Below are 24,023 nucleotides of genomic sequence, written 5' to 3'. Positions count from 1 at the left end.
TCTCATCCGAGAAGCTTCTTCAGTTCTAAGGTCAAATGGCCGAGAGTCCCAGATTTAAACCCAGTGGGAGTATCCCCCCAAGGAGGGACAAAGGACCCCCTGGTGATCCTCTAATCACATGCGCCAAGGTGTGAAAGTGGGTGTGGGACCTAATCAGCCAGGGTTTCGGGTGAGCTCATTGTGAAACCTGGCCCCACCCTATCATGTGATTTCCTGAGGTCAGATGGCCCAGGATGTGAGTGGGCGTTAAGGCGTCTGGCGAGGGAACTCAAAACTGGATTATAGATGGCAGACAGTTGGTGTCGTAAACCACCGCCTCTGTTCAAAGATGGTCGCTCACAGTGGACATAGATGGCCTCTTTCACTCCTCTTTCAAACCATCTGTCCTCTCTGTCCAATATGTGAACATTGGCATCCTCGAAAGAGTGACCTTTATCCTTAAGATGCAGGTGGACTGCTGAGTCTTGTCCTGTGGAGGTGGCTCTTCTATGTTGTGCCATGCGCTTGTGAAGTGGCTGTTTGGTCTCTCCAATGTAGAGGTCCGGGCATTCCTCACTGCACTGTACAGCATACACCACATTGTTCAGTCTGTGTTTTGGAGTTTTGTCTTTCGGGTGAACCAGTTTGTGTCTGAGTGTGTTGCTGGGTCTGAAGTACACTGGAATGTCGTGCTTGGAGAAAACTCTCCTGAGTTTCTCTGATACACCGGCTACATAGGGGATGACAATGTTGTTGCGTCTGTCTTTCTTATCCTCCCTCGCTGGTGTCTGATCTTCTTTTCTGTGCCTCTTTGCTGACTTTATGAACGCCCAGTTAGGATAACCACATGTTTTCAGTGCTTCCTTTACATGTGTGTGGTCCTAATTACTCCAAGTTTGTGTTCCAGAGGGTGATGGGAGTCAAAGAGGAGGTACTGGTCCGTGTGTGTGGGCTTCCGGTAAACTTCAATGTTGAGGTTGCCATTCTCTTCAATGTGCACAGCGCAGTCCAGGAAAGGCAAACAGTTATCCTTAGTGTCTTCCCTGGTGAACTTGATGTTTTTATCCACGGCGTTAATGTGCGCAGTGAAGGATTCCACTTCTTGTGTCTTGATTTGGAAAACATGTGACTCGTCTCCAATCGGCCGAACTGAGCCCGACTTGTGTTTGTGTATTTATTTCAAAACAAAAACAACAAACTTTTTGCTTTCATTCAAGGCAAATCCCACTCACCCCAACGTCTCTGTTGAGAACGCCAGCATCAGATAAATAACACGTGAACACAACCCCATGCAATCACCTGAGGTGCAGGAAAATCTAAACACCTGCGCCACCATAACTAATAAAAACATAAACATTCACTTTAGCTCTCACACTCAGTCTGCACTTTCATTCATGACTTCAACAGGTTGAAATGAGCTTTGAAGAAACATCAGTTTAGTGTGAATTTGGACACCCCCATAACTCAGAGTGGTGGACACACTCGGCCTCGTTGGTCCAGCTGTGAGTCCGTTACCGTGAACTATGGATACGGCAGATTTGTGCTGAACTAAGCTGCACACAGCTGATGTTAGCCAGGAAAACATTACACACTGACTTTAATGGAGAGACCAGAAATACAAACACACACATTTTGTTGTGTGAAGAAATCAAACATGAGCTGAACAAACAGTATATGGGGGACCACAAGAGCCACGCGCATCGAAATAAAATTCCAATTTAATAAACTGCATTTCAAAATCCTTTTCCCTTTCCTGTTTGCTCCGGGATTAGCTGCTGGATTAGCTCTTCGATTAACAACTTCCTCGAGGCTATTCAAATTAGCCACACCGTGGGATGTAAGGAGCTCTCTAATTGGTCAGAGAGCTGCCCGCTTTATTCACTGTTATGCGCACACTTTAGGCGCCACATTGCACAATGCTTTAGAAAATTAACGGTGCTTGTGCTTGTGCCAGGGCATTTTGCCTGGTCCGTCTGTAACCTGAAAATGTCCAGCATATCACGCATATTGAGGAACATTGCCAGTGAGATGGAGCGGAGGGCAGAGACTGTTTCGTCGACAGAAGAACTCTCATCATCATCCGCGCCGTCAAGACACCCTGTTGACGGTAAAATATGTTCCATACAGTCAAGTACATTTAGGCTAATGGTAAAATGCTAATCCAATGTTAAAACTTGACTGAAGTTTGTAAACTTTGGCTTGTGCTGGCTGATTAAAATCTATACTAGAAGCGCTGGCTAGCTATCGATCCAGCAAATATACCAGGTCAGAACTACTCACAGCACAACTTCAAAATAAACTGTAAAAAGGCCAGTGTACATGCTATTTCTGTATATATTATAGCTCTTGTCATTTTATTAAAAGTGAAAAATATCGATGAAATTGCACAGGCTTGTGCAAATACAAACTTCTGTGGTGCATCTGATGACCTGCAGAGGAGAACAAGTCGGGGTAAAAGTTAACAAAAGATATAACTAAATAAAAGATCATAAAATAACATGATGTAAGTGTCTTGTAAGCATGTGCGGCCTTCTACGCTCTGCGTCGCTTCACACAATAGATCAGCCAGACATCCCGCTGACTGTAGCTTTTAACCCTTACTGACGTGAGCACAACTCTATAATAAGCACCAAGCGGCAATATGTATAAAGATGATCCAGGTTACACCTGCAACGAAAGATTATATGATTATACTAACACCTGTAAATAGAAGATTAACATGAGGTTATAACAATCACTGTCATCCAAACTTTAATGCAATGCTTATTATATGATTCTGATGCAATGATAAAATAACAGTAAAATATATCTTCTCACCGGACACCTCCTGACCTTATTTCCTCGACTCAGCTGCAAAATGCTTACGGGGTCAGTTTCCTTTTCATCATCATTATCTGCTGTCATTCAGACATAAGTTGAGCAATGGTTTAACCAATTTTCCATCAAAGGTATTAAACAGAACATAGGATGTAAGTTAAGGAAATATAAGTTTGACCATGGAGCACATCTCCTCCAGCGTTCACAATAATGGGTTGCATTTCTCTCAGTCAACTAACTGTTTAGGGGGAAAAGCAGCTAATAGTTAGTGGGCTCTGTGGTTGTTGTTTGTTAATCAAACTAGGAGTGAACAAAAGCAGAAAAAAAACCCTGTAAAGATGCAGACTGTGAAAGTCTGGTTTATACCATAAATCTTAATAGCTGTAGCTGGGTTTTTTTGTGTTTAAAGTTATAAGCACGTGTAAAGACTTCTGTCTCCCATTGCTGATGTGATCCTTCTTTTTTCTTCCCTATTAATGATCTACAGTAATTTGTGATATTGCCCCCATAAAATAATAAGGCTTTAATGAAATCATTGTGATACAGAGAATTGATTTCTTGTGCATGCACTGGATAAAAAAGTAATTTTGTCTACACTGAATGTAGTTTACCGACTGCTCCTCAGTCCAAACTGACTTTATGGTTCATACGTGTCAACTCAGGGAACTCCTGCCGTGACCTCCGCTCTGTGAGCACACACACACACACACACACACACACACACACACACACACACATGCAGAAGGAGAGAAACAGAAAGATCATTAATGGAGAGGATTGCAGCAGCTCTTGGATTTTCAGTGTGTCGGATTTCAGAAGAACGGTCACATAAATTTCATTACAAATGTTTTGCCTTTGCTTCAATGTGTCTTTAAACCCTTTCTCATTCAAATTGTTTATTGACATAGTAAAGAAGTAGCTAGGGAACTCAGTAAATAGGAACAGTGATAGTTTAAAGACATTTTCTACAATAATTTCATCATCCACAGTTTGTGAAAACTGCAGCTAAAAAACAAATCTGTAAATTCACAAATGATGGACTCTTTTCAGAGGTACGCTTCGTGTACTGATTAACATACACTTAAAAGATGTACATTAGGCTGCACACTGGTTATGTGGATTTTGCTATATGAATATGCTCAAGAGTCTGTTTAAGCTAAAAACTTGAAAAATATATATCTGTATATTTTAAATCAGTAACATAGATAAAATGTTTTTGGATAACAAACGAGTCACATTTTAAACACTGTTTGAATAATCAAAGAGATATTTATAAAGGGCAGGCTACAACAGACATGCTTACCGGGAGCTCTATTGTCTCTTCTGCATAAGCCACACCAGAAACGTTCTGTGCAGATAGCAAAGTCTGCGCCGTAGGAGTGTCTGGACCCTCCACGCCGGGATCTGCCGCACAACCTCACACTGGTCCCCAGGGGCACGGCAAACTTGTAAGCCCTAGTTCCGGCTCCTGAAAAATATGCTTGAGTTGTTTTTGTGTCCAACAAAAATGAGTTCTAATATGTTTTATTTTTAATGTTAATGTGTTGAAGTTAGCACAATTTAAATTAAAAAAATTATTAGTCTCTTAAATGAAAGGCATCTTGACGGGGACTCGGTAAGAGGCTTAAAAAACTAATACATTGTTTTACATCTTGTGCACCTGAGTACACTTCAATGAAACTCAAAACGTGGGACACACAATATGGAGATGATGACTTGGCATTTGTTAGGGATGAGTGTAAGTATAGAGAGGAGGAAATCCCATTCATGTACTCTGCAATGTGCATTCTGTCCTTGTAACGTCTTTACTTTTATCAGATTAAATAGCTGAGAAAAAAACCCATCAAAGTTGAGGTAAGTATTCACCACAGTATCGTGTTTTTTTTATTAGGGTCAAATTTCTCTTTGGGTAAAACTTAAGCCAACATCCAAGTGTCAAAGGTCTGTTCTAAAAAAACAAGTCAGTCCCTGAAGCTTATTTGTGCCACAGATGCTAATTCAATGACTGCGTGTAAGGAATGTTTTGAGACCTGTCTGGTCTTAAAAAACTAACTTTGTTGTTACATTACAGCAATATTGAGGAAAGACTTAACGGCTGATCATGGAGCAGGATAAAGGTCAAAGGGAAACTCGTTGCCACGCTTCCGGTTATGCTTCCATCCGGCGTAGTCATCCAGCCGGTCTGTGCTATATCGCCCCTCCTGACCCGGAGTGGTATAACGTGTTGTAGAAAAGTTTGATCGATTCGCTCTCTCTTTCTCTCTCTCTCCCTCACTCTTACAAAAATAATAAATTCTCTGGAGTTTTTTTCTTATACACTTATGGTACCCGACGGATAGGGATGGGTATTGATAAGATTTTAACGATTCCGATTCCATTTTCGATTCTGTTTAACGATTCGATTCTTTATCGATTCTCTTATCGATTCTTGTTTTTAAAAAGGAGAACACTAAGGTCGATTAGCTTAGAACTTTGTTTTATATCTTCTCTTTCAACAAGATAGAAATTTAGGAGTAACATGGCCTTACAAACCCAACAGTGAGATCTTAAGAGATCCAGCCTACGGCTCTTCAATGGGGTGTCACAGGGTCCCCGGGGAAAATTATAAACGTAAAATAATAAAATAAATATTCTTCTGTAGCAATAACAAAGTATAACATAAATTATTCTGTAGCAATTACACAAGAATATCCAGTAATGTCCCTGCCTGCAATTAAACACATTCACTTACCATCTGCTGTGACAAACGGGTGCAAGGTTTTTACCACAAACTAGTCACTGCTCGGTGACATTCGGGCCTGAAAAGAGACGCTACCGGTAGACTGCAGCGACAACTGCCAGCGAGTGCCAGCCAGACTCTGTCTGTCTCTCTCATCATGGTCACCTAAATGCACAGTAATGGCAGGTTTTGTAATAAGGCAGATCGCGCTAACATAATATGCACTGTTAGTTGATTATTAACGGATTAACGGGAGATGACGTGCAAACGTTACCGCTGCTGCTGCTGGGTTGAGATTCACGAGTCCGGAGCGGTTTTGTGAGCGAATGCTTTTGCATATTCGTAGTGTTTCCTCCCTTAATGAAATATCTACTTTGCAAGTATTGCAAGTTGCCCTGTTGTCATTCGTTCTCGTAAAGTATAAACAAACTTGTAAGCGTTTGAGCCGCTTAGGCGCCGTGTTTCCTGCCAGGTACCCTCCGACGCTCCGCAACGTGGTGACGTCATTCGGGGCGACTGGAATCGATAAGGGAATCGTTTGCAAAAATGGCAAACGATTCCAAGGAATTGAAACAGTGGGAACCGGTTCTCAACAAGAACCGGTTTTCGATACCCATCCCTACCGATGGAGGAAGCATCCCGATCTCTTGGAGGTAATTGACCGGGATGAACCGACGGTCGTCTGATTCCTTCTTGATGTGCATAAAACAAGGCCGTTTTCTTTTAGGAATTCTGTCTATTTTCTGTTAATGAGAAAACCCGTTGTAAAAGGAGCTCAAAAAATGAAGAAAAACTCTTTACTTTCGGTCTGATAAGGAGTGGCTGCACAAAACCAAAATACCTCATCGGGGTGATTTAATAAAATTATTTGGGATAGAGATCTGAATATGTGCTTTTTTTTCTTTTTCCTTTTTTTCCTTTTTTTTTACTCAGGGTTATTTTTCACGTACAAGGAGTTGAGGCCTTTATGAAATTCTTTGCTTTCCCGGAGGCATTAAGAAATACTAATAACGATTAGAGGGGTTGTTGACTTCTCCTCGATGTGCGTAGTACAAGACAGTTTTCTTTTAGAGTTTCTGTCACAAAACCAAAATAGCTCATGGGGTGTTTTAATTGTTTAAGTAAGAACGATTTCTGAATATGTGCGCGGTGCTCTTTTCACTTAGGGATAATATTTTTTTTAACACATACAAGCAATGGTGTAGCTCGCCTCCACCCGGCACTATATATAAATGCAATCCGTTACTAGTCGGATAATCTTAAAGGTTTTTATTTTATTGTGCCTGTAACGTAAGAAAGCAAAATAAAGCCACTATTGAAAAAAGAAATAGCTCTTTACTGAGAAAATGGTTATCAAGATCACATTGTCATAATATTTAAAACAGAATTCAAACTATGAGTTTGTCTGTGGAAACCTAACTGCCGCGATCATTCTGTCTCTCTATACAGCATGCGCTCCGATCTCCGCCTTCTCATCAGAAATCTGCTGCGTCACCCTCTCTTCCACGTCCAAGTACAGAGGAACCCAGGGCTGCAGAGTGAAAGGCTCCATCTTGTCTGCGCATAGAAAAAGTGTGCGCCGGCCCCTCTGTTTTTACTCTCCTCCCTCCACAAACCACCTCCTTTTTTCCCACCGGATGCGATTAGTCACACATATGGAATCGATTAAACACTTCTGGAGTACTTCCGGTAGGGTCAAAAGGTCAAGGCTGGGGCCATCAATCAAACTCGCATTCTTCAGTGACACAAGCCATATGGTTATTTTTTTTATTGTTTCACTGATGCTGATAATAATGAATGTGTCATATGTGACATATGATGTGTGGGGGAGCATAGAGGGATGATGGGCACTAAAATAACTTCCTGTTCCCTTAAATAATGCACAGATAGTGGCCACTGTGTCTGTACTGTCAGAGCTGATGTCAGAGTGTGTTCACCTGCACATGTTTGTGTTTCTGGCACTGAAATCACAGTTAGATATCAGTTTGCTCCCACAGACTGTCTTTAACATGAGTGTAATCAGTGTAATCATGCAGACATACTGGATTCATCCACAGTTCAATAAAATCGCTGCATCTTTATAACTCATCCCGTGGACATTTACACATCACTACAGAAGTCCCTGTTTAAACTCGTCTGTTTGAAGCTTCAGACAATCATTGATCGCACTGATGGCTCTTTTCTGTCAGAGCTGGTCTATGATGTTGGAGATGATCTGGATATTTCTTAGACTGATGACTGTGCTGCAGCTGAAACACTTTGAAGTTCATTCACTAAATATAGTTTCTGAGGAGTTTTTGAACACAGCTGCAGACAGTCTGAATGTGTTCTGACAGCATTTCCCACTGAAAGACTTAAAGATGTGCTCATTAAATGCTGCTGTCAGTGCACAGCAGCTCACTCCGCACAAACATGTAAACAGCTGTGATAGAAATGTCTGATTACCTCGAGTCTGTTGAAAAGGTGGGAGGAGAAAACAGCTGAGGTATTAAAAACTGCTTCACTGTCTAAAAATATATGAACTGAATTTGATTCTTTTAAAATCCTCTAAATGTTTCTTTCAGCTGTAAAAACTGTATTGATACTACATTACAGTTACAGAGTATTACTTCAGTTATATTAGTTCATACTTGTATTTAATTGATGAACACATTAAACTCTGAGCTGGATTTAATTCATTTAAAGTTAATATCAGCCTGTAGTTTTCTATGTGAGTCCATGTGCGGATTTTAAAAGGAGATTCTTTGATTTGAACCAAATTCATGTTGATTTTCAGACTTTAATAATTTTGTTGATAATTTCGCTGATAAAAAGTGATTTTATTATTTTAATAATTGCTGAATCTGCTCAGAGAAAGAAATAAAAACTTGGTGAAAAGATATCAAGCTACTGATATTTCTGACAAAGTCACTCAGTCAAAAACATCAGTGAGACCTTACATTCATTCGAAAACAAAATGCTCTTATTGTGAAAATCTGCCTCCTTCCCCCTCCCACCTGTCCTGCTTCAGGGTGAGTCCCGCCTCTTTCCAGGAAGCAGCTCACCTGTGTGTCCGTGTTTAGTGTCCAGGTGTGGAGTGGAGCTTGTTGTTGGTGTGTGAAGAAACTGTAAGTTTGCTTTGTTTCCTCCTTTAACAGTTTGTCTTTAGGAACTTTACTGTTTGTTCAGCTCATGTTTGATTTCTTCACACAACAAACTGTGTGTGTTTGTATTTCCGGTCTTTCCATTAAAGTCAGTGTGTAATGTTTTCCAACAAGGCCGAGTGTCTCTGCCATGTGATCAGAGTCCGGGAATCAGACTAAACACACTGAATGTGGCCTGAGCTCCACCGGAGAGCCTCTGAGCTCCGGATGTTTTTATTTACATGGACAGCAGGAGACAGAGAGTGGACTTTGTAAATGTATACTTAGTATAGATGTGTGTTAGATACAGGTTCAACATGTCAGTCTTAAAAATACTGCGTCACAAACTGTTGGCTCCTCTCCAACAGGAAGAAGTGTTACAAAACACACAAAACTGAAAGTTAACTTAGAACTACAGCTAGATCTAAAAAAAGTTAAAGTAGAAATAAAAACTGCACACATAAACTAAAACTAAATTATTGATAATGATCAATGAAATGATTTTGGAAAACTGATTAACATTTTACAGGAAATGGTCTGTTAGTGTTGTTAATTTGGCTAAAAAAAAAAAAAAAAAGACTGAGTCACTGCTTTCAAAAAGTTCAGTTTTTATCATAAAATCTGCATTAATCTACGTCAGTCCAGCCTCTGACACCCTAAATATATAATAAATAAAAAATCTAATATAAGCTGAAACAAGCAAACTCACCGTGGAAACTAACTGAAACTAAACAGAATTAAAAACACAAAGTGAAAAAGAAATACAAATAAAAGCTAATTAGAAATTACAAAACTACAACAACCTTGCTGTCTGTGGATATGTTTTGTGTGGAGGTTTCAGCCACCACAGATGTCTTCCTTCATTTATCTGTCAGTTTTGTTTTTCTTTTTCTTTTTTTTTCTGTTTTTTTTTTCACTTGTTTTCTCTTGCAAGACGTCTGTAAGATTGCTGGTCATTTCTGAGATGTAGCGATAATATCTTATTTAAGTATTAAAAAGACAGTCAGTGAGATCATTTAAAGATGGTTACATATCTGCCACAGTGTTAAGATAAGTCCTCACCCTTTGTATTCAGAGGCAGCAGGTGGAGGGACAGCATAGGACTTTCTTTTTTTAAAGCAAATTTGATTCAGCAGGTCGGCCTCTGTTAAAAATATCACGAACTGTCCGCTCAGACTGTTCACACCTAAACAAAGATGGAGGATAAAACATGTTTTACATTTCTCAAACTGAACAAAAGTTACTGTATTAAATTTAAAACACTGTTAATAAATCGGAACATTTAAAGATGCTTCAGTCATGGTTTTTATATTAATAGTAAGTCAGATGTTGAGCTTTGACGTGAAAAAAGTTTTGTTTTTTTCCTGGTGAGGACAAAAGTTTGAAAAAAAATCAGTTTTAAGTTTTATATATACATATTTGATTTGTACGGGACTCATATATTAATACTAAAGAAAACCTTTTGTCTTCTGTCTGTACAAAATACCAGATATTAAAGTGCAGATGTTACAGATGTTTATATCTATATTTTATTGTGAAACAGAACAAACGAACAGTTTAGCACAAACAAGCATTAACATGTAGATATTGTACTAAACTGCAGTGAATATGAACTCAAACTTTGACTTTTAGAAGATTAAACTTTATAGTGACGTGTAGGAGTGGAACAGATGAACACTAACTTTGACATTTGAATACAAACGACTGATTCTGAGAATTTTTTTTTCTCACCTCTCATCATCTTATAATATATTTGCTTGTTCTTCATAAACAGTAAAAAAAATCAGATCAGTGGATCTATTTTACTGTTTTAATGGCAGCATCGACAGAAGTTTTATATCTCTGTGTTTATTTTTGAGGGGATCACTGTATATCACTACTGTTATAGTTTAATATTATTTCTGTACAACTGCTTGAGCAAAAAAGCTTAAAGTTTGAAACCAGGACTTTAACTTTGATCAGAGTTTCCATAGTGAGTTCCTCTAAATTTCCTCTAAATTTCATTCATGGGTGTTGGACTGTTCATAGGTCTCAATAAAGTTTGTTTCAAAAGAAAAAGACTGACACAGACACGTCATCCGTCTGTGTTCATGTCATATGAAACTTAGAGTGGAAAATTCCTACTTATGCTGCATTCAGGAGCACCAGTAAAACCTCGGTTCTCGAGAGATTAGAAACACTTTGGGTCACTTTGAACGGCGGCCATGAAAATGAGATTCTTGTATCAGAACCAAGAAATGTTGATTTTTCAGGGAACATTACTGATAATTAAGAATTTAGAGAAAGACACAAACATATTTAATTATTTTAATAAAAGCTGAACCTGCTCAGTGGAAAAACAGAAATGAGACGAGATTAAATCTGACATCATGACGTTAAACAGTCAGAAACTCTTCTGAAAATCTGCCTCCTCCCCCCTCCCCCTTCCTTCCAGGACGGCTGTAAGTTGGCTTTGTTTCCTCCTATAACAGTTTGTCTTTAGGAACTTTAGGGGCTTTTTTTTCTCCTCATGAACATGATGTGAGACAGAGGACAGAGCTGCTTGTGTTCTGCTTTTTTGGGTTTCCCTCAATAAGCAGCTCCCTTTATGTTCTCAGTTCTTCTGTATCTAATGTCAGCATGTGAGTCCTCTTCAAACACAAGCTGAACATGTTTTCATGGTAGCATCTGTAGGATTCATGGAAAAAGCACTGATTCAGGTCACTAACCAGGTTCAGGGAAATGACTGGAGTATTTCCCAAACAGAGACATCCTGCTGGGATCTTTGTTCTCTTGTAGACTCTGATATTTGTAAAGAGAAAATCTGTTTGGTTCATTTTTCTTTGTTTCTTTGTTTCTTTGTTTCTTTCTTTCTTTCTTTCTTTCTTTCTTTCTTTCAGTTGGTTCATAGACCCTTGGTCTGAGGAACAGAATATAACAGGGAGTCCAACACACAACTTAATCTAGTGAGTAACTAAGTAATATACTGCATTACTTTTAAGAAAAGCAAGAAGAAGAATCCAAACAGAGCAAATCAGCATGTGAACTTTACCCTGACTCAGTCTGAGCAGTCAGACGGCTTTTTTTTTTTTTTTTGGAGTAACACATAAAGGTGTGACTGACACACACACACACACACACACACACACACATAGTTAAATCCAATCTGAAGTGAGACTCAAAGTTCAATTTGTACATAGACAGTAAAAAAACTGCATTTACAGTATTTCACAGAATTGAGTACACCCCTCACATTTTTGTAAATATTTTATTCTATCTTTCCATGGGGATACACTGTGGATATGACACTTTGATACAATATAAAGTCAGTGTACAGCTTGTATAACAGTGTAAAATTGCTGTCACCTTAAAATATGCCAACATACAGCCATTAATGCCAAACCCGCATGCAAGAGAGGTGTGTACACCTCTAAGTGAAAATGTCCAAACTGTCAATATTTTGTGTGGCCACCATTATTTTCCAACACTGCCTTAACTCTGTTGGGCATGGAGTTCACTAAAGCTTCACAGGGTTCCACTGGAATCCTCTTCCACTCCTCTATGATGACATCTTGGAGCTGGTGGATGTTAGAGACTTGCACTCCTCCACCTTTGAGGATGCCCCACAGATGCTCAATAGGGTTTAGGTCATGCTTGGCCAATCAAGTATCTTTACCCTCAGTTTATTTAGCATGGCACTGGTCTTTATGGATGTGTGTTTGGGCTGTTATCATGTTGGAAAACTGTCCTGTGGCCCAGTTTCTGAATGGAGGGGATCCTGCTCTGATTCAGTACTTCACAGTACATATTGCCATTCATGGTTACCTCAGTTAATTGTACCTCCTCAGTGCCAGCAGCACTCATGCAGCCCCAAACAATGACATCCCACCACTATGCTTGACTGTAGGCAAGAGACACTTGTCTTAAGATAAGATAAGATGGCCTTTATTAGTCCCACAGGTGGGAAATTTGTTTTGTTACAGCAAAAGTGCAAAGTTATGTAGCAGAAATTAGAAAACACTGGAATGCAATAAAATAAAATAAAATAAAATACTATGTACAATAGAATAAAATGGAAATACAAATACTATATACAACTGAGTAGGAAAATACAAAAACACAACTTCGTCAGAAGAAGAATTGCACATATAGCAGTCTTATTGCACATGTGTGGGTTTGTGTGTTTGATCAGCTGCAAAAGTCTTTATTGTAGAGTCTGACAGCAGTGGGGAGGAAAGACCTGCGAAATCTCTCCGTCCCACACCGTGGGTGCCGCAGTCTCCCACTGAAGGAGCTGCTCAGTGCTGTCACAGTCTCATGCATGGGGTGGGAGATGTTGTCCATCAGGGATGACAGCTTAGCCACCATTCTCCTGTCACTCACCACCTCCACTGGGTCCAGAGGGCATCCCAGAACAGAGCTGGCCCTTCGGATCAGCCTGTTCAGTCTCTTCCTGTCCCCAGCAGAGATGCTGCCTCCCCAGCAGACCACACCATAAAAAATGGCTGAGGCCACCACAGAGTCATAGAAGGTCTTCAGGAGTGGGCCCTCCACTCCAAACGACCTGAGTCTCCGCAGCAGGTACAGCCTGCTCTGCCCTTTCCTGTAGAGGGCGTCTGAATTATGAGTCCAGTCCAGTTTGTTGTTCAGTTTGTCTTGGTACTCCTCACCCGGTTGCCGCTACACATCCCTGACACCATCTGAACCAAATAAGTTTATCTTGGTCTCATCAGACCAGGTAATTCATGTCCTTAGTCTGCTTGTCCTCAGCAAACTGTTTGTGGGCTTTCTTGTGCATTATCTTTAGAGGAGGCTTCCTTGTGGGACGGCAGCCATGTGATGCAGTGTGTGGCATATGGTAACAAGTCCTTTTTAAAAGTTGTGTTTGACTTTATGCTTTTCTGTATAGTTTCTGGGATGTTTAGAACTCAAATTGCACTGCTGGAAAGAGTTTATTTTAATGCACATGCTGGTTTTTTTTGGCAAATTTGCATTATAATATTTATTGGGCGACCGTGGTTCAGGGGTTTGGGAAGCTCATCTGTAACCAGAAGATTGCCGGTTCGATCCCCAGCTCTCTCTGTGCTGGTTGTTGTGTCCTTGCGTAAGACACTTTGCCCTACCTACCGCCTACTGGTGGTGGCCAGAGGGGCCGATGGCACGACATGGCAGCCTCGCTTCTGTCAGTCTGCCCCAGGGCAGCTGTGGCTACAACTGTAGATTGCCTCCACCAGTGTGTGAAGGTGAGAGTGAATGAATAATGGAATTGTAAAGTGCTTTGGGTGCCTAGAAAAGCGCTATATCAATCCAATCCATTATTATTTACGTTTTTTCTGCAGTATATAAAAATTGGTGTATTTCAAAAATAAAACTATGAAGACACTCAAAATAAATTTCCTGTGGTGGGAAACTATTTTGTGCAACGTTTTTGTATTTACAGTTTAGAGGGATAACCCTCTTAAATTTCCTCTAACTAGAAATGTATGTAAAAACAACAAAAACGAATTTCAATTTTTTTGTACTTTATTGTACTTTTTTGCTATTTATGTAATTACTATGCACTTAATGCATACACATTATTAAAATTTGGGCTATAATGGTTGTATTGATGTATAGTAACTTGAAATGTTCCCAAAAATGGCACTACAGCATGTAAAAATATAATATAAGCTCTGGTGGACTTGGTTCTATGGTAGGTCTTAAAGGGTTAAACTGCTGTATGGTCTTGGCCACTGTGCTGCAGCTCCGTTTTAGGGTGTTGGCAATATTCTCATAGCCTAGGCCGTCTTTATGTAGAGTAACAAGTCTCTGTTTCAGATCCTCAGAGAATTCTTTACCATGATGTGCCATGTTAAACTTCCAGTGACCACTATGAGAGAGGGTGAGAGCAATAACACCAAATTCAACACACCTGTTTCCCATTTGCCCCTGAGACCTTGTAATACTAACGAGTCACATGACCCCAGGGAGGGACAATGGCTAATTGGGCACAATTTGGACATTTTCACTTAGTGGTGTACTCACTTTTATTGCCAGCAGTTCTGATATTAATGGCTGTGTGTTGAGTTATTTAGAGGGGACATCAAATTTACACTGTTCTACAAGCTGTACACTGACTCTACATTGTATCAAAGTGTCATGTCCTCAATGTATCCCCATGGAAAGATAGAATAAAATATTTACAAAAATGTAAGAGGGGCTCTCACTTTTGTGAGATACTAGAGATGAAGGAACAGTTGTTAGTGGAATTCTTCATTCATGTGATTTCAGGATTCAGTAAATGTGACATGTGTCAGCTCCATGTCATCAAACTCAGGACTGATCTGTTCATCATTAGAATCCAGAGTGATTTTCCTGCCTCCATCAGTCTGTGGAGGAGTTTGAGAGGAGCTGCTGCTCTCACTGAAACACTAACTGCAGAATGAGCTCAGCTGCTGTTCCACAGTAACTGCTGTGAGGTGGACACATCTGTTTGACCATAACCAGTTACTGTGTCAACAGCTGTTGGAGGTCAGGGGTCTTTATAATTACAGTGCAGGTGGATGCATAGATGTAGTGTAGAACTGAATTAAACATGCTGACTTTATCCGTTTAAAATCTTCACCTCCTGCTTCAACAGGAAGTAATTATCACAACAATACAAAGGTTGTTGGGTTTGATAATTAGACTGACTTAATTAGATAATTGTAAATGGTAAATGGCCTGTATTTGTATAGCACTTTACTAGTCCCTAAGGACCCCAAAGTGCTTGACACATCCAGTCATCCACCCACTCACACACACATTCACACACTGGTGATGACAAGCTACGTTGTAGCCACAGCCACCCTGGGGCGCACTGACAGAGAAAACATTCCACAACGTCCACATCAACACAAGTACAGAAAAAAACTGTCACTTCTAATTTTTCTTAATAATAGTGAATCAGTGTGTGTCAGTGAATGCATCACGTGTGCTTCATGGCTCCATCTAGTGGACTGATAGTAGAGCAGCTGATGGCAGCTTCCTCTGCCTCACACTGCTGTCTGACTGCATTCAGCTGACACTGAGATGAAGCAGGAAAGAAGCAGCTGATATTTGGACAGCACACATGATGGAAAGGAGGATTTCAGTTGATGTGCACATGAATGATTTGTGTTTCCTCTGCAGGTGAAGGTAGAAAGTGTGTGTGAGCTGATGTGAATCATGTGACCTGGTTTCTAGGTCACATGACAGGTCAGAGGTCAGCGACTGTAACTCAGTAACTCACTGAGTGTTTGTGGTTTACCTCTCAGACTGACTGAAGTCCACAAGAAGATGATGATGGAGGAAGAGGAGGAAGACAGAGCAGAGTCTGCAGGATCCAGCTGTCCGTCTGTGAGGAGTGACCGGTCCAAAGATCCACCTCCAGGCTTCAGTGGTGAACCTGGACCAACGAGGTCAGAGAGCTGAACTCACTGAGTAACAGAAATAATTCTGCACTGACATTATAATCAGTGTTGATTCTGGTTGATTGTCTGACTGTGTTTGTGAGCTGAGAGGAAATGAAAATGAATTTGTAACAAAATCAATTTTGTCCAGTTTTCCTGTAAAAAGCTGAACTCTAATCTAAGAGGATGTTACTGACAGGAAACAGCTGCATTATCTGCAGTCTGTGTGATCACAGCTGCTTCAATCATGTTTGTGTCTGCAGAGGTCAGAGGTCACAGTCTGCAGGATCCAGCTGTCCGTCTGTGAGGAGTGACCGGTCCAAAGATCCACCTCCAGGCTTCAGTGGTGAACCTGGACCAACGAGGTCAGAGAGCTGAACTCACTGAGTAACAGAAATAATTCTGCACTGACATTATAATCAGTGTTGATTCTGGTTGATTGTCTGACTGTGTTTGTGAGCTGAGAGGAAATGAAAATGAATTTGTAACAAAAATCAATTTTGTCCAGTTTTCCTGTAAAAAGCTGAACTCTAATCTAAGAGGATGTTACTGACAGGAAACAGCTGCATTATCTGCAGTCTGTGTGATCACAGCTGCTTCAATCATGTTTGTGTCTGCAGAGGTCAGAGGTCACAGTCTGCAGGATCCAGCTGTCCGTCTGTGAGGAGTGACCGGTCCAAACCTGAACCTCCAAACTTCAGTGGTGAACCTGGACCAACGAGGTCAGAGAGCTGTGATGACTCCTTTACATGTTTGTGTTTCCTGGATAAATCTGACCTGAAACATCCTCAGATTGTTACAAAGATTCATTAAAAAGAAAACAATGAAAGAGAAAAGATCCAAATGTTCGACTTGGTCATTTGCTGTTTGGGGACAGTGATGCTCATATCTGTGGGGAAAGTGTGACCTGAGTGGGTTCATGTTTGTCTTTAAAGAGCTGCTCTGATTCTCTTTGTGTCTGATCTGTTAAACAGTCTGAGAGGTCACACAGAGACCCAGCAGCTAAAGCCTGGATCATACTGGCTGCTGTTACTCCATCAGGACAACACTGAACCACAGTGGTGTGGATGTAGTGGATAAATCCCACCATACTGATGCTCAGATTTAATCACAGGGAACAAAACCAGATGTGACCTTCAGATTGTGACCTTTGGAGTGGATGATGCAGATTTCAATAGAAAATAAATGTTGTTGTTTTTCAGCTGTGAAAAAAGAATCTAATTTTCTGAACTTAAGAATTTATGATGCTGAAAAAACATGGTGACAATAACACAACATTTCACTGTATTCATAGAATGAATGTAAAACTGTCAGACATTCATTAAATATGCAAAATGTCCACAGAAGCATCAGAGGGTCAGATGTGAAGCACTCGGTGATTTTGATCAAAGGACTCATCAGTTATTGATCTGTACTACACTGATCTACCACGTTAGTAAAGCTGGTGTTCTGGTGGTGGAGAGACCTCGGATCATGTTCTGGTTTTGGAGCAGTGATCTGCTGATGGTTCAGTTCAATGAGCTTCTTCAAAATCATCCCTGACATCCCCACTGAAAGGACGTCCATATACTTACTAAAAATGACCCATATTTTCACAATCTGAGAGTTTAAAACTTGACAGACTTGATTCAGATGAAGTTATTTGAGCAGAAACTCCTGGATCTTTATCCTGTGCTTGATCTAATCCTTCATGGTTCCTCCACAGAGTGGACCAGCAGAGCTCAGAGGTTCCCAGTGGTCAGTCTGCCCAGCAGCATCAAACACAGCTGGACTCCATATTTATGGTCTGTACATGTACAACAACTACTTTACATCTATTCTGTTCACAGTCATCTCCATGCTGCTCTTTGTAGACCAGTGGATTGTCAGTGTGTCCAACATGGATCTGATGTTTGGCTCCATGATTGCAGTCTGATTGGCTCATTCATAAAGTATTCTGTTCCAGCTGCTGGAGGACAACATCATCACTTTTGTGAAGAACGAGCTGAAGAAAATCCAGAAGGTTCTGAGTCCAGATTACCCAGAATGCTTAGAGAGCAAGAGGAGCAGCAGCAGAGAGGCATTTGTGAAGATCACAGTGGACTTCCTGAGGAGAATGAAGCAGGAGGAGCTGGCTGACCGTCTGCAGAGCAGTAAGAGGATTTAAACTTTTGGATAAATGAACATTTACTAATGTCTTAAGAGATGGAGCATGAATGTTTTAAAGATTAATTATTTTTGGAATTAAGTGTTTATTTCCATTTTCAAATGATATTCTACATATTTCTTCTCTTTCAGAACTTCAAGCTGCAGTTTGTCATCGTAACCTTAAATCATCTCTGAAGAAGAAGTTCCAGTATGTGTTTGAGGGCATCGCTAAAGCAGGAAACCCAACCCTTCTGAATCAGATCTACACAGAGCTCTACATCACAGAGGGAGGGACTGCAGAGGTCAATGATGAACATGAGGTCAGACAGATTGAAACAGCATCCAGGAAACCAGACAGACCAGAAACAACAATCAGACAAGAAGACATCTTTAAAGCCTCACCTGGAAAAGATGAACCAATCAGAACAGTGCTGACAAAGGGAGTGGCTGGCATTGGGAAAACAGTCTTAACACAGAAATACACCCTGGACTGGGCTGAAGACAAAGCCAACCAGGACATCCAGTTCATATTTCCATTCACTTTCAGAGAGCTGAATGTGCTGAAAGAGGAAAAGTTCAGCTTGGTGGAACTTGTTCATCACTTCTTTACTGAAACCAAAGAAGCAGGAATCTGCAGCTTTGAAGACTTCCAGGTTGTGTTCATACTTGATGGTCTGGATGAGTGTCGACTTCCTCTGGACTTCCACAAAACTACAATCCTAACTGACCCTAGAAAGTCCACCTCAGTGGATGTGTTGCTGATAAACCTCATCAGGGGGAAACTGCTTCCCTCTGCTCGCCTCTGGATAACCACACGACCTGCAGCAGCCAATCAGATCCCTGCTGACTGTGTTGGCATGGTGACAGAGGTTAGAGGGTTCACTGACCCACAGAAGGAGGAGTACTTCAGGAAGAGATTCAGAGATAAGAAGCAGGCCAGCAGGATCATCTCCCACATCAAGACATCACAAAGCCTCCACATCATGTGCCACATCCCAGTCTTCTGCTGGATCACTGCTACAGTTCTGGAGGATGTGCTGGAAACCAGAGAGGGAGGACAGCTGCCCAAGACCCTGACTGAGATGTACATCCACTTCCTGGTGGTTCAGGCCAAAGTGAAGAAGGTCAAGTATGATGGAGGAGCTGAGACAGATCCACACTGGAGTCCAGAGAGCAGGAAGATGATGGAGTCTCTGGGAAAACTGGCTTTTGATCAGCTGCAGAAAGGAAACCTGATCTTCTATGAATCAGACCTGACAGAGTGTGGCATCGATATCAGAGCAGCCTCAGTGTACTCAGGAGTGTTCACACAGATCTTTAAAGAGGAGAGAGGACTGTACCAGGACAAGGTGTTCTGCTTCATCCATCTGAGTGTTCAGGAGTTTCTGGCTGCTCTTCATGTCCATCTGACCTTCATCAACTCTGGACTCAATCTGCTGGAACAACAACAAACAACAGGCTTTTGGTGGCCTTTCCAGTTCATGCTGTGGTTTAAACCATTTCCAGAGAAAATAAATCTTTACCAGAGTGCTGTGAACAAGGCCTTACAGAGTCCAAATGGACACCTGGACTTGTTCCTCCGCTTCCTCCTGGGTCTTTCACTGCAGACCAATCAGACTCTCCTACGAGGTCTGCTGACACAGACAGGAAGTAGCTCACAGACCAATCAGGAAACAGTCCAGTACATCAAGTTGAAGCTCAATGAGAATCTGTCTGCAGAGAAAAGCATCAACCTGTTCCACTGTCTGAATGAACTGAATGATCGTTCTCTAGTGGAGGAGATCCAACAGTCCCTGAGATCAGGAAGTCTGTCCACAGATGAACTGTCTCCTGCTCAGTGGTCAGCTCTGGTCTTCATCTTACTGTCATCAGAAAAAGATCTGGATGTGTTTGACCTGAAGAAATACTCTGCTTCAGAGGAGGCTCTTCTGAGGCTGCTGCCAGTGGTCAAAGCCTCCAACAAAGCTCTGTAAGTACATTTGTACTCATATCTTTACTTTTAACATCCAACTGTGTCTGTAATTTATTTCACCAGGCTTTCTGTCTTTTAATGAATTTGTATCCAAAAGTTTTGGAACTGTAACCTCTTTGATGCCTCCAGAACTCGGTGTACTCGAGACGCTGAATCCACCATAAACTCTGATCATCACTGCTGCTGTTATGTTATCAGTCTTTGTTTAAAAACTTAGGCTGCATGTGCCTGATGTTGTGATACTTTATATTCACATGCATGCTCCTAGATACATTTCTACTGCAGGTCTATTTTTAGTCACAAATATTGGTGAAACACTTGCTTTTACATGCATGGTGGGTCCTGCATTAAAGAAAGCATTTGAATTACTCAGTGAATCACTGCAGCCAGAGAAACATCCTTAGTTACACTTTAAACTAAACTCTGCTTCGGTCTTCCACAGTGTGTTTGTTGTTTCTTTGTTGTTGTTGGCCTGCTCTCTCCTCTCACTCCAGTCTGGTTGCAGCAGACGTTTGTCCCTCCCTGAACCTGCTTTTCTTCCAGTTTTTCTTTCACACTGTTGTCAACATGTTGTTACAGACTTGGGTGCAGCACCTCAGTTCATCTTCAGTCTGAAACCAGCTGTTTTAGCTATATCCCCTCAAGCACACCTTCCCTGGTCATCTCTGCTGTGGTTGCTATAAAATTTAATCTTGATTTTTTTTTAAAAAGAACAAAAAAAAAGCAAAAACTCAAGTCAGACTTGATGCCATTTATTGGCAGCATGGTGCCTGTTTGTCAGTCTTTGATGATAAACTGCACCACAGTCTAAAGCAAACCTTCTGACTTTATTGACTTTATGCATGTATATATTCTTCCTGTTCACCTTGGACACACAACAGCTCTCTGTTTGTTGTGATTGGATCTAGAACACAATTCAGATCAGCCAACATATCCTAATCTAGATGATTTTTAAGGTGACATCTGGGACGAAAAGTTAAAAATCAGCTTGGATGGCCTGTACTGTATGATGGCCTTGGTTGCACCACATTGATAGCCATGCAGGGTGGTTCACTCCTTGGGCAAGAAGACCGAGGAGTGAGCCACCCTTGGTCAAAGCTAGGGCTGCCACAAACGATTATTTTGATAGTCGACTAGTCACAGATTATTTTTGCAATTAGTCGACTAATCAGATCCTGCATCCATTGGACGTTAAACGTACAGCTTATTGCACCAGCATGCATCTGCTCTTATATAACCATCATTAGCTTACAGCTTTAAGTGTTTAAGGTCTGTGCTAACTAAAAATAAAGACAAGATGATAGTTTGTTTCGGTGAAGTTTAATAAACTCCTTGCTATCTGAAATATAACAGGGCACCGGAGTATATTCTCGAGCATCTCACACGTTGATGTTTATTCAGGTGTGTAAAAACTAGAACTTTAATCTCAGCCAAACCGATTTACTCAGGAACAAATAAAATACTAAAAAAAAGCCAAACAATAACATTTTTAAGTTATCTAAATGACTTATATATCATGTTTAACCTGAGTAGCGAAAGACGGCGGTGGGTTTGAAAACGATTTGCCGGGAGTCCGGTGTTCTCAGCGGCTCTAGTGAGCCTTGAGCCCCGGCTAGCTATCGAGCTAGTGGGTAACAGACGTCTCCGAAAACGTTGGAGCGCTTTTGAAAATATGTGGTGTCTTGATAAACGGAGCAGATATTTGAGGTTTACACAGTTACATTCTCACCTGAAAATATGTTAAACATTTATTTTGTGACCCAGAAAGAATAATAAGAGTAATATTAAAACTAACTGGCTGCTGCCATTGTTGGAAACTGAGTAGGGCTGCGCTATGAACTCTGGGACAGAGCTACTTCTTCTTCTTCGGGGTTTAACGGCAGCTGGCATCCTTGTACATGCAGTGCTGCCATCTTCTGTTTCAGTCCGTTATTACACTCTTAAATCCTACTATTTTGTGATCTTACAAAGCTTCAAACGACGCGTCGACTACTAAATCAGTCGTCGACGATTTTGATAGTCGACGTAATCGTGACTAGTCGACTAATCGTGGCAGCCCTAGTCAAAGGGTCATTGGTCATTGGTCATTCAAGCTCACTGTTTTCCCGTTGTTGGCTGATGATAAGTATTTTGTTTTGTTTTTTACCTGACTTATAGTCATCATTGTCTTCAAATTAACTCACACACTGCTGACTGCTGTAGCTTACCTGGCTGAGCAGGTGACCCATGTACTGAACGTTAGAGTCGTGACTCCAGGGCCTGATTTGAGTCTGCCCAAGACCATTTCCTGTGTGTTATTCTCCTCACTTCTCTGTCCTATACAGTGAAGACAAAAGGCCTCAAGTTTTGAAAACTCTTCCCCTTCATCATCTTCCAAATCATCTCTCTCATCTAAAATCACCAGTATTCTCTGAGTAGAGAATCTTTTCACAATCTTGAATGATAAGGATCCAAGTGGGTAAAGTTATTTATTTGTTGTGTTCCTATTTGCAGCTGGGATAGATTGTGAAAAACTCTCGGCTGCCAAAGTTACATCCATTTTAGAAGAAAAACATTGAGTGAAGTGTTTGTTTCATCATCCTTCACAACTCATCCAGCAGGTGTCACAAACTGACGCAGAACTGTACAAAGCATGTCATACTGGATGGCTGCAACAACCAGAGTTTTACCTACCTTTGGTATTTCTTGCATCTTCAGCATGAGTGTAATATTTACTGAATATAGTCATCTTCTGTGATCTTTTCAGATTCAGATTCAGAACACTGTATTTATTTTCAAGGGGCAATTATGATACTGACCTTGCCAACTGTACATACAATACACAAACATCACATTGAGGAGACAGGTCAGGCTAGGTAGCTGGCGGGTCAGCCGCTAGAGCAGTGATCCGGAACCCAACAGCAGAAAGTGCACAACATCAGGAAAGATGAGGAGAAAAAAGAACTCCCCCCAGACTGAGCTCCAACAGGGAGATCAGTTTGAGAACAGAAAAAAAATGACCTTAGCGCAGAGCACATGAAAACTCTTAATACGCCATAGAAACACATGACAAGCAACAGGGATGGGTAAAAGGTGAGAGACAGCCGGTGTAGACAGCGCATCTGGGCCTGCAGCATTTGCGCTGGTCCCCTTGACCCACCGTCTGCACCGGGAGGGGATAAGCATGCTTAGGATGGGAAGGAACAGTCTAAACACTCTGTTATCAGGGTGAGATTTGTTATGTTCAGCTCCAGCCTTGAGACCACAGCTGGTACCGGTATGTTAGCCACATGAAATGATGGTGGTTTTCTTTGGTGCCAACAACTGCATGTCAATTTCACAGCTGATCTAACAGTCCGTCACACGTCTCTCAATCTCCCGTTGGAGAGCCACGAGCTTCTCCGAGAGGTTATCAGTGTTGCGCTCAAACAGCAAAGTCTGAGAACTCACGCATGAGCTTCTTCAAGATCTTATCCGTGCTGCGTTCAATCAGCCCATTTTGAGAAGTCACGACCCGTCCCATTGTTTCAGTCACAGCAGGCAGCCTTGTGGGGTTTTGAACAGCTGATTCCGCTTTCTTTAATCTTCAATAAGCCAGGGCCAAGCCAGCTCAGATCAGCAAGAACCCTTTGCTGCTGTGAATGTCCGTGCTGCTATATTTCAGTATCAGGCTCTAAATGTACAAATGGATCTGAGAAGATTTCCAATCATGTTTCTACTAGATTTACAGTTTGTTTTCATGTCTTCTGACTCAGAAGGTGGAGCAGGTGGAGCTTACAAGGTGTAAGTGCTGATATAGAAGAAGAGTTGTGTTTTAATGAAGCCATTTAGTGAACCAATAATTGTATTGCATGCTGGCATTAAAAATGTTTCATTTTAATTAATTAGTTTGTTTTTTTTTCTTCCAGACTGAGTGGCTG

General features: G+C 41.1%; 1 protein-coding gene across 1 annotated transcript; it reads left to right on the top strand.

Moving 5' to 3' along the window:
- The first annotated feature begins 8,602 nt into the window (after positions 1-8,602).
- Positions 8,603-17,724, top strand: LOC112844847 (collagen alpha-2(VIII) chain-like). The gene is made up of 5 exons (XM_025904447.1): positions 8,603-8,622; positions 15,891-16,034; positions 16,289-16,390; positions 16,646-16,747; positions 17,000-17,724. The coding sequence occupies exons 2-5, from the start codon at positions 15,913-15,915 to the stop codon at positions 17,103-17,105; spliced, it is 432 nt and encodes a 143-aa protein (XP_025760232.1). The 5' UTR covers positions 8,603-8,622; positions 15,891-15,912; the 3' UTR covers positions 17,106-17,724.
- Positions 17,725-24,023: the final 6,299 nt, after the last annotated feature.

This window comes from Oreochromis niloticus, unplaced genomic scaffold (genome assembly GCF_001858045.2).
Source record: "Oreochromis niloticus isolate F11D_XX unplaced genomic scaffold, O_niloticus_UMD_NMBU tig00001669_pilon, whole genome shotgun sequence".
Taxonomy (NCBI): domain Eukaryota; kingdom Metazoa; phylum Chordata; class Actinopteri; order Cichliformes; family Cichlidae; genus Oreochromis; species Oreochromis niloticus.
The sequence above is the reverse complement of the archived record's forward strand: the minus strand, read 5'-3'. Positions and strand labels throughout refer to the sequence as shown.

What these genes read in the sequence shown, in the direction of transcription:
- LOC112844847 (XM_025904447.1), top strand. Translation starts at nt 15,913, where the DNA reads ATGATGATGGAGGAAGAGGAGGAAGACAGAGCAGAGTCTGCAGGATCC. An exon ending in GGTGAACCTGGACCAACGAG is followed by an intron (nt 16,035 to 16,288) that starts GTCAGAGAGCTG and finishes TTGTGTCTGCAG; the next exon opens with AGGTCAGAGGTCACAGTCTG. An exon ending in GGTGAACCTGGACCAACGAG is followed by an intron (nt 16,391 to 16,645) that starts GTCAGAGAGCTG and finishes TTGTGTCTGCAG; the next exon opens with AGGTCAGAGGTCACAGTCTG.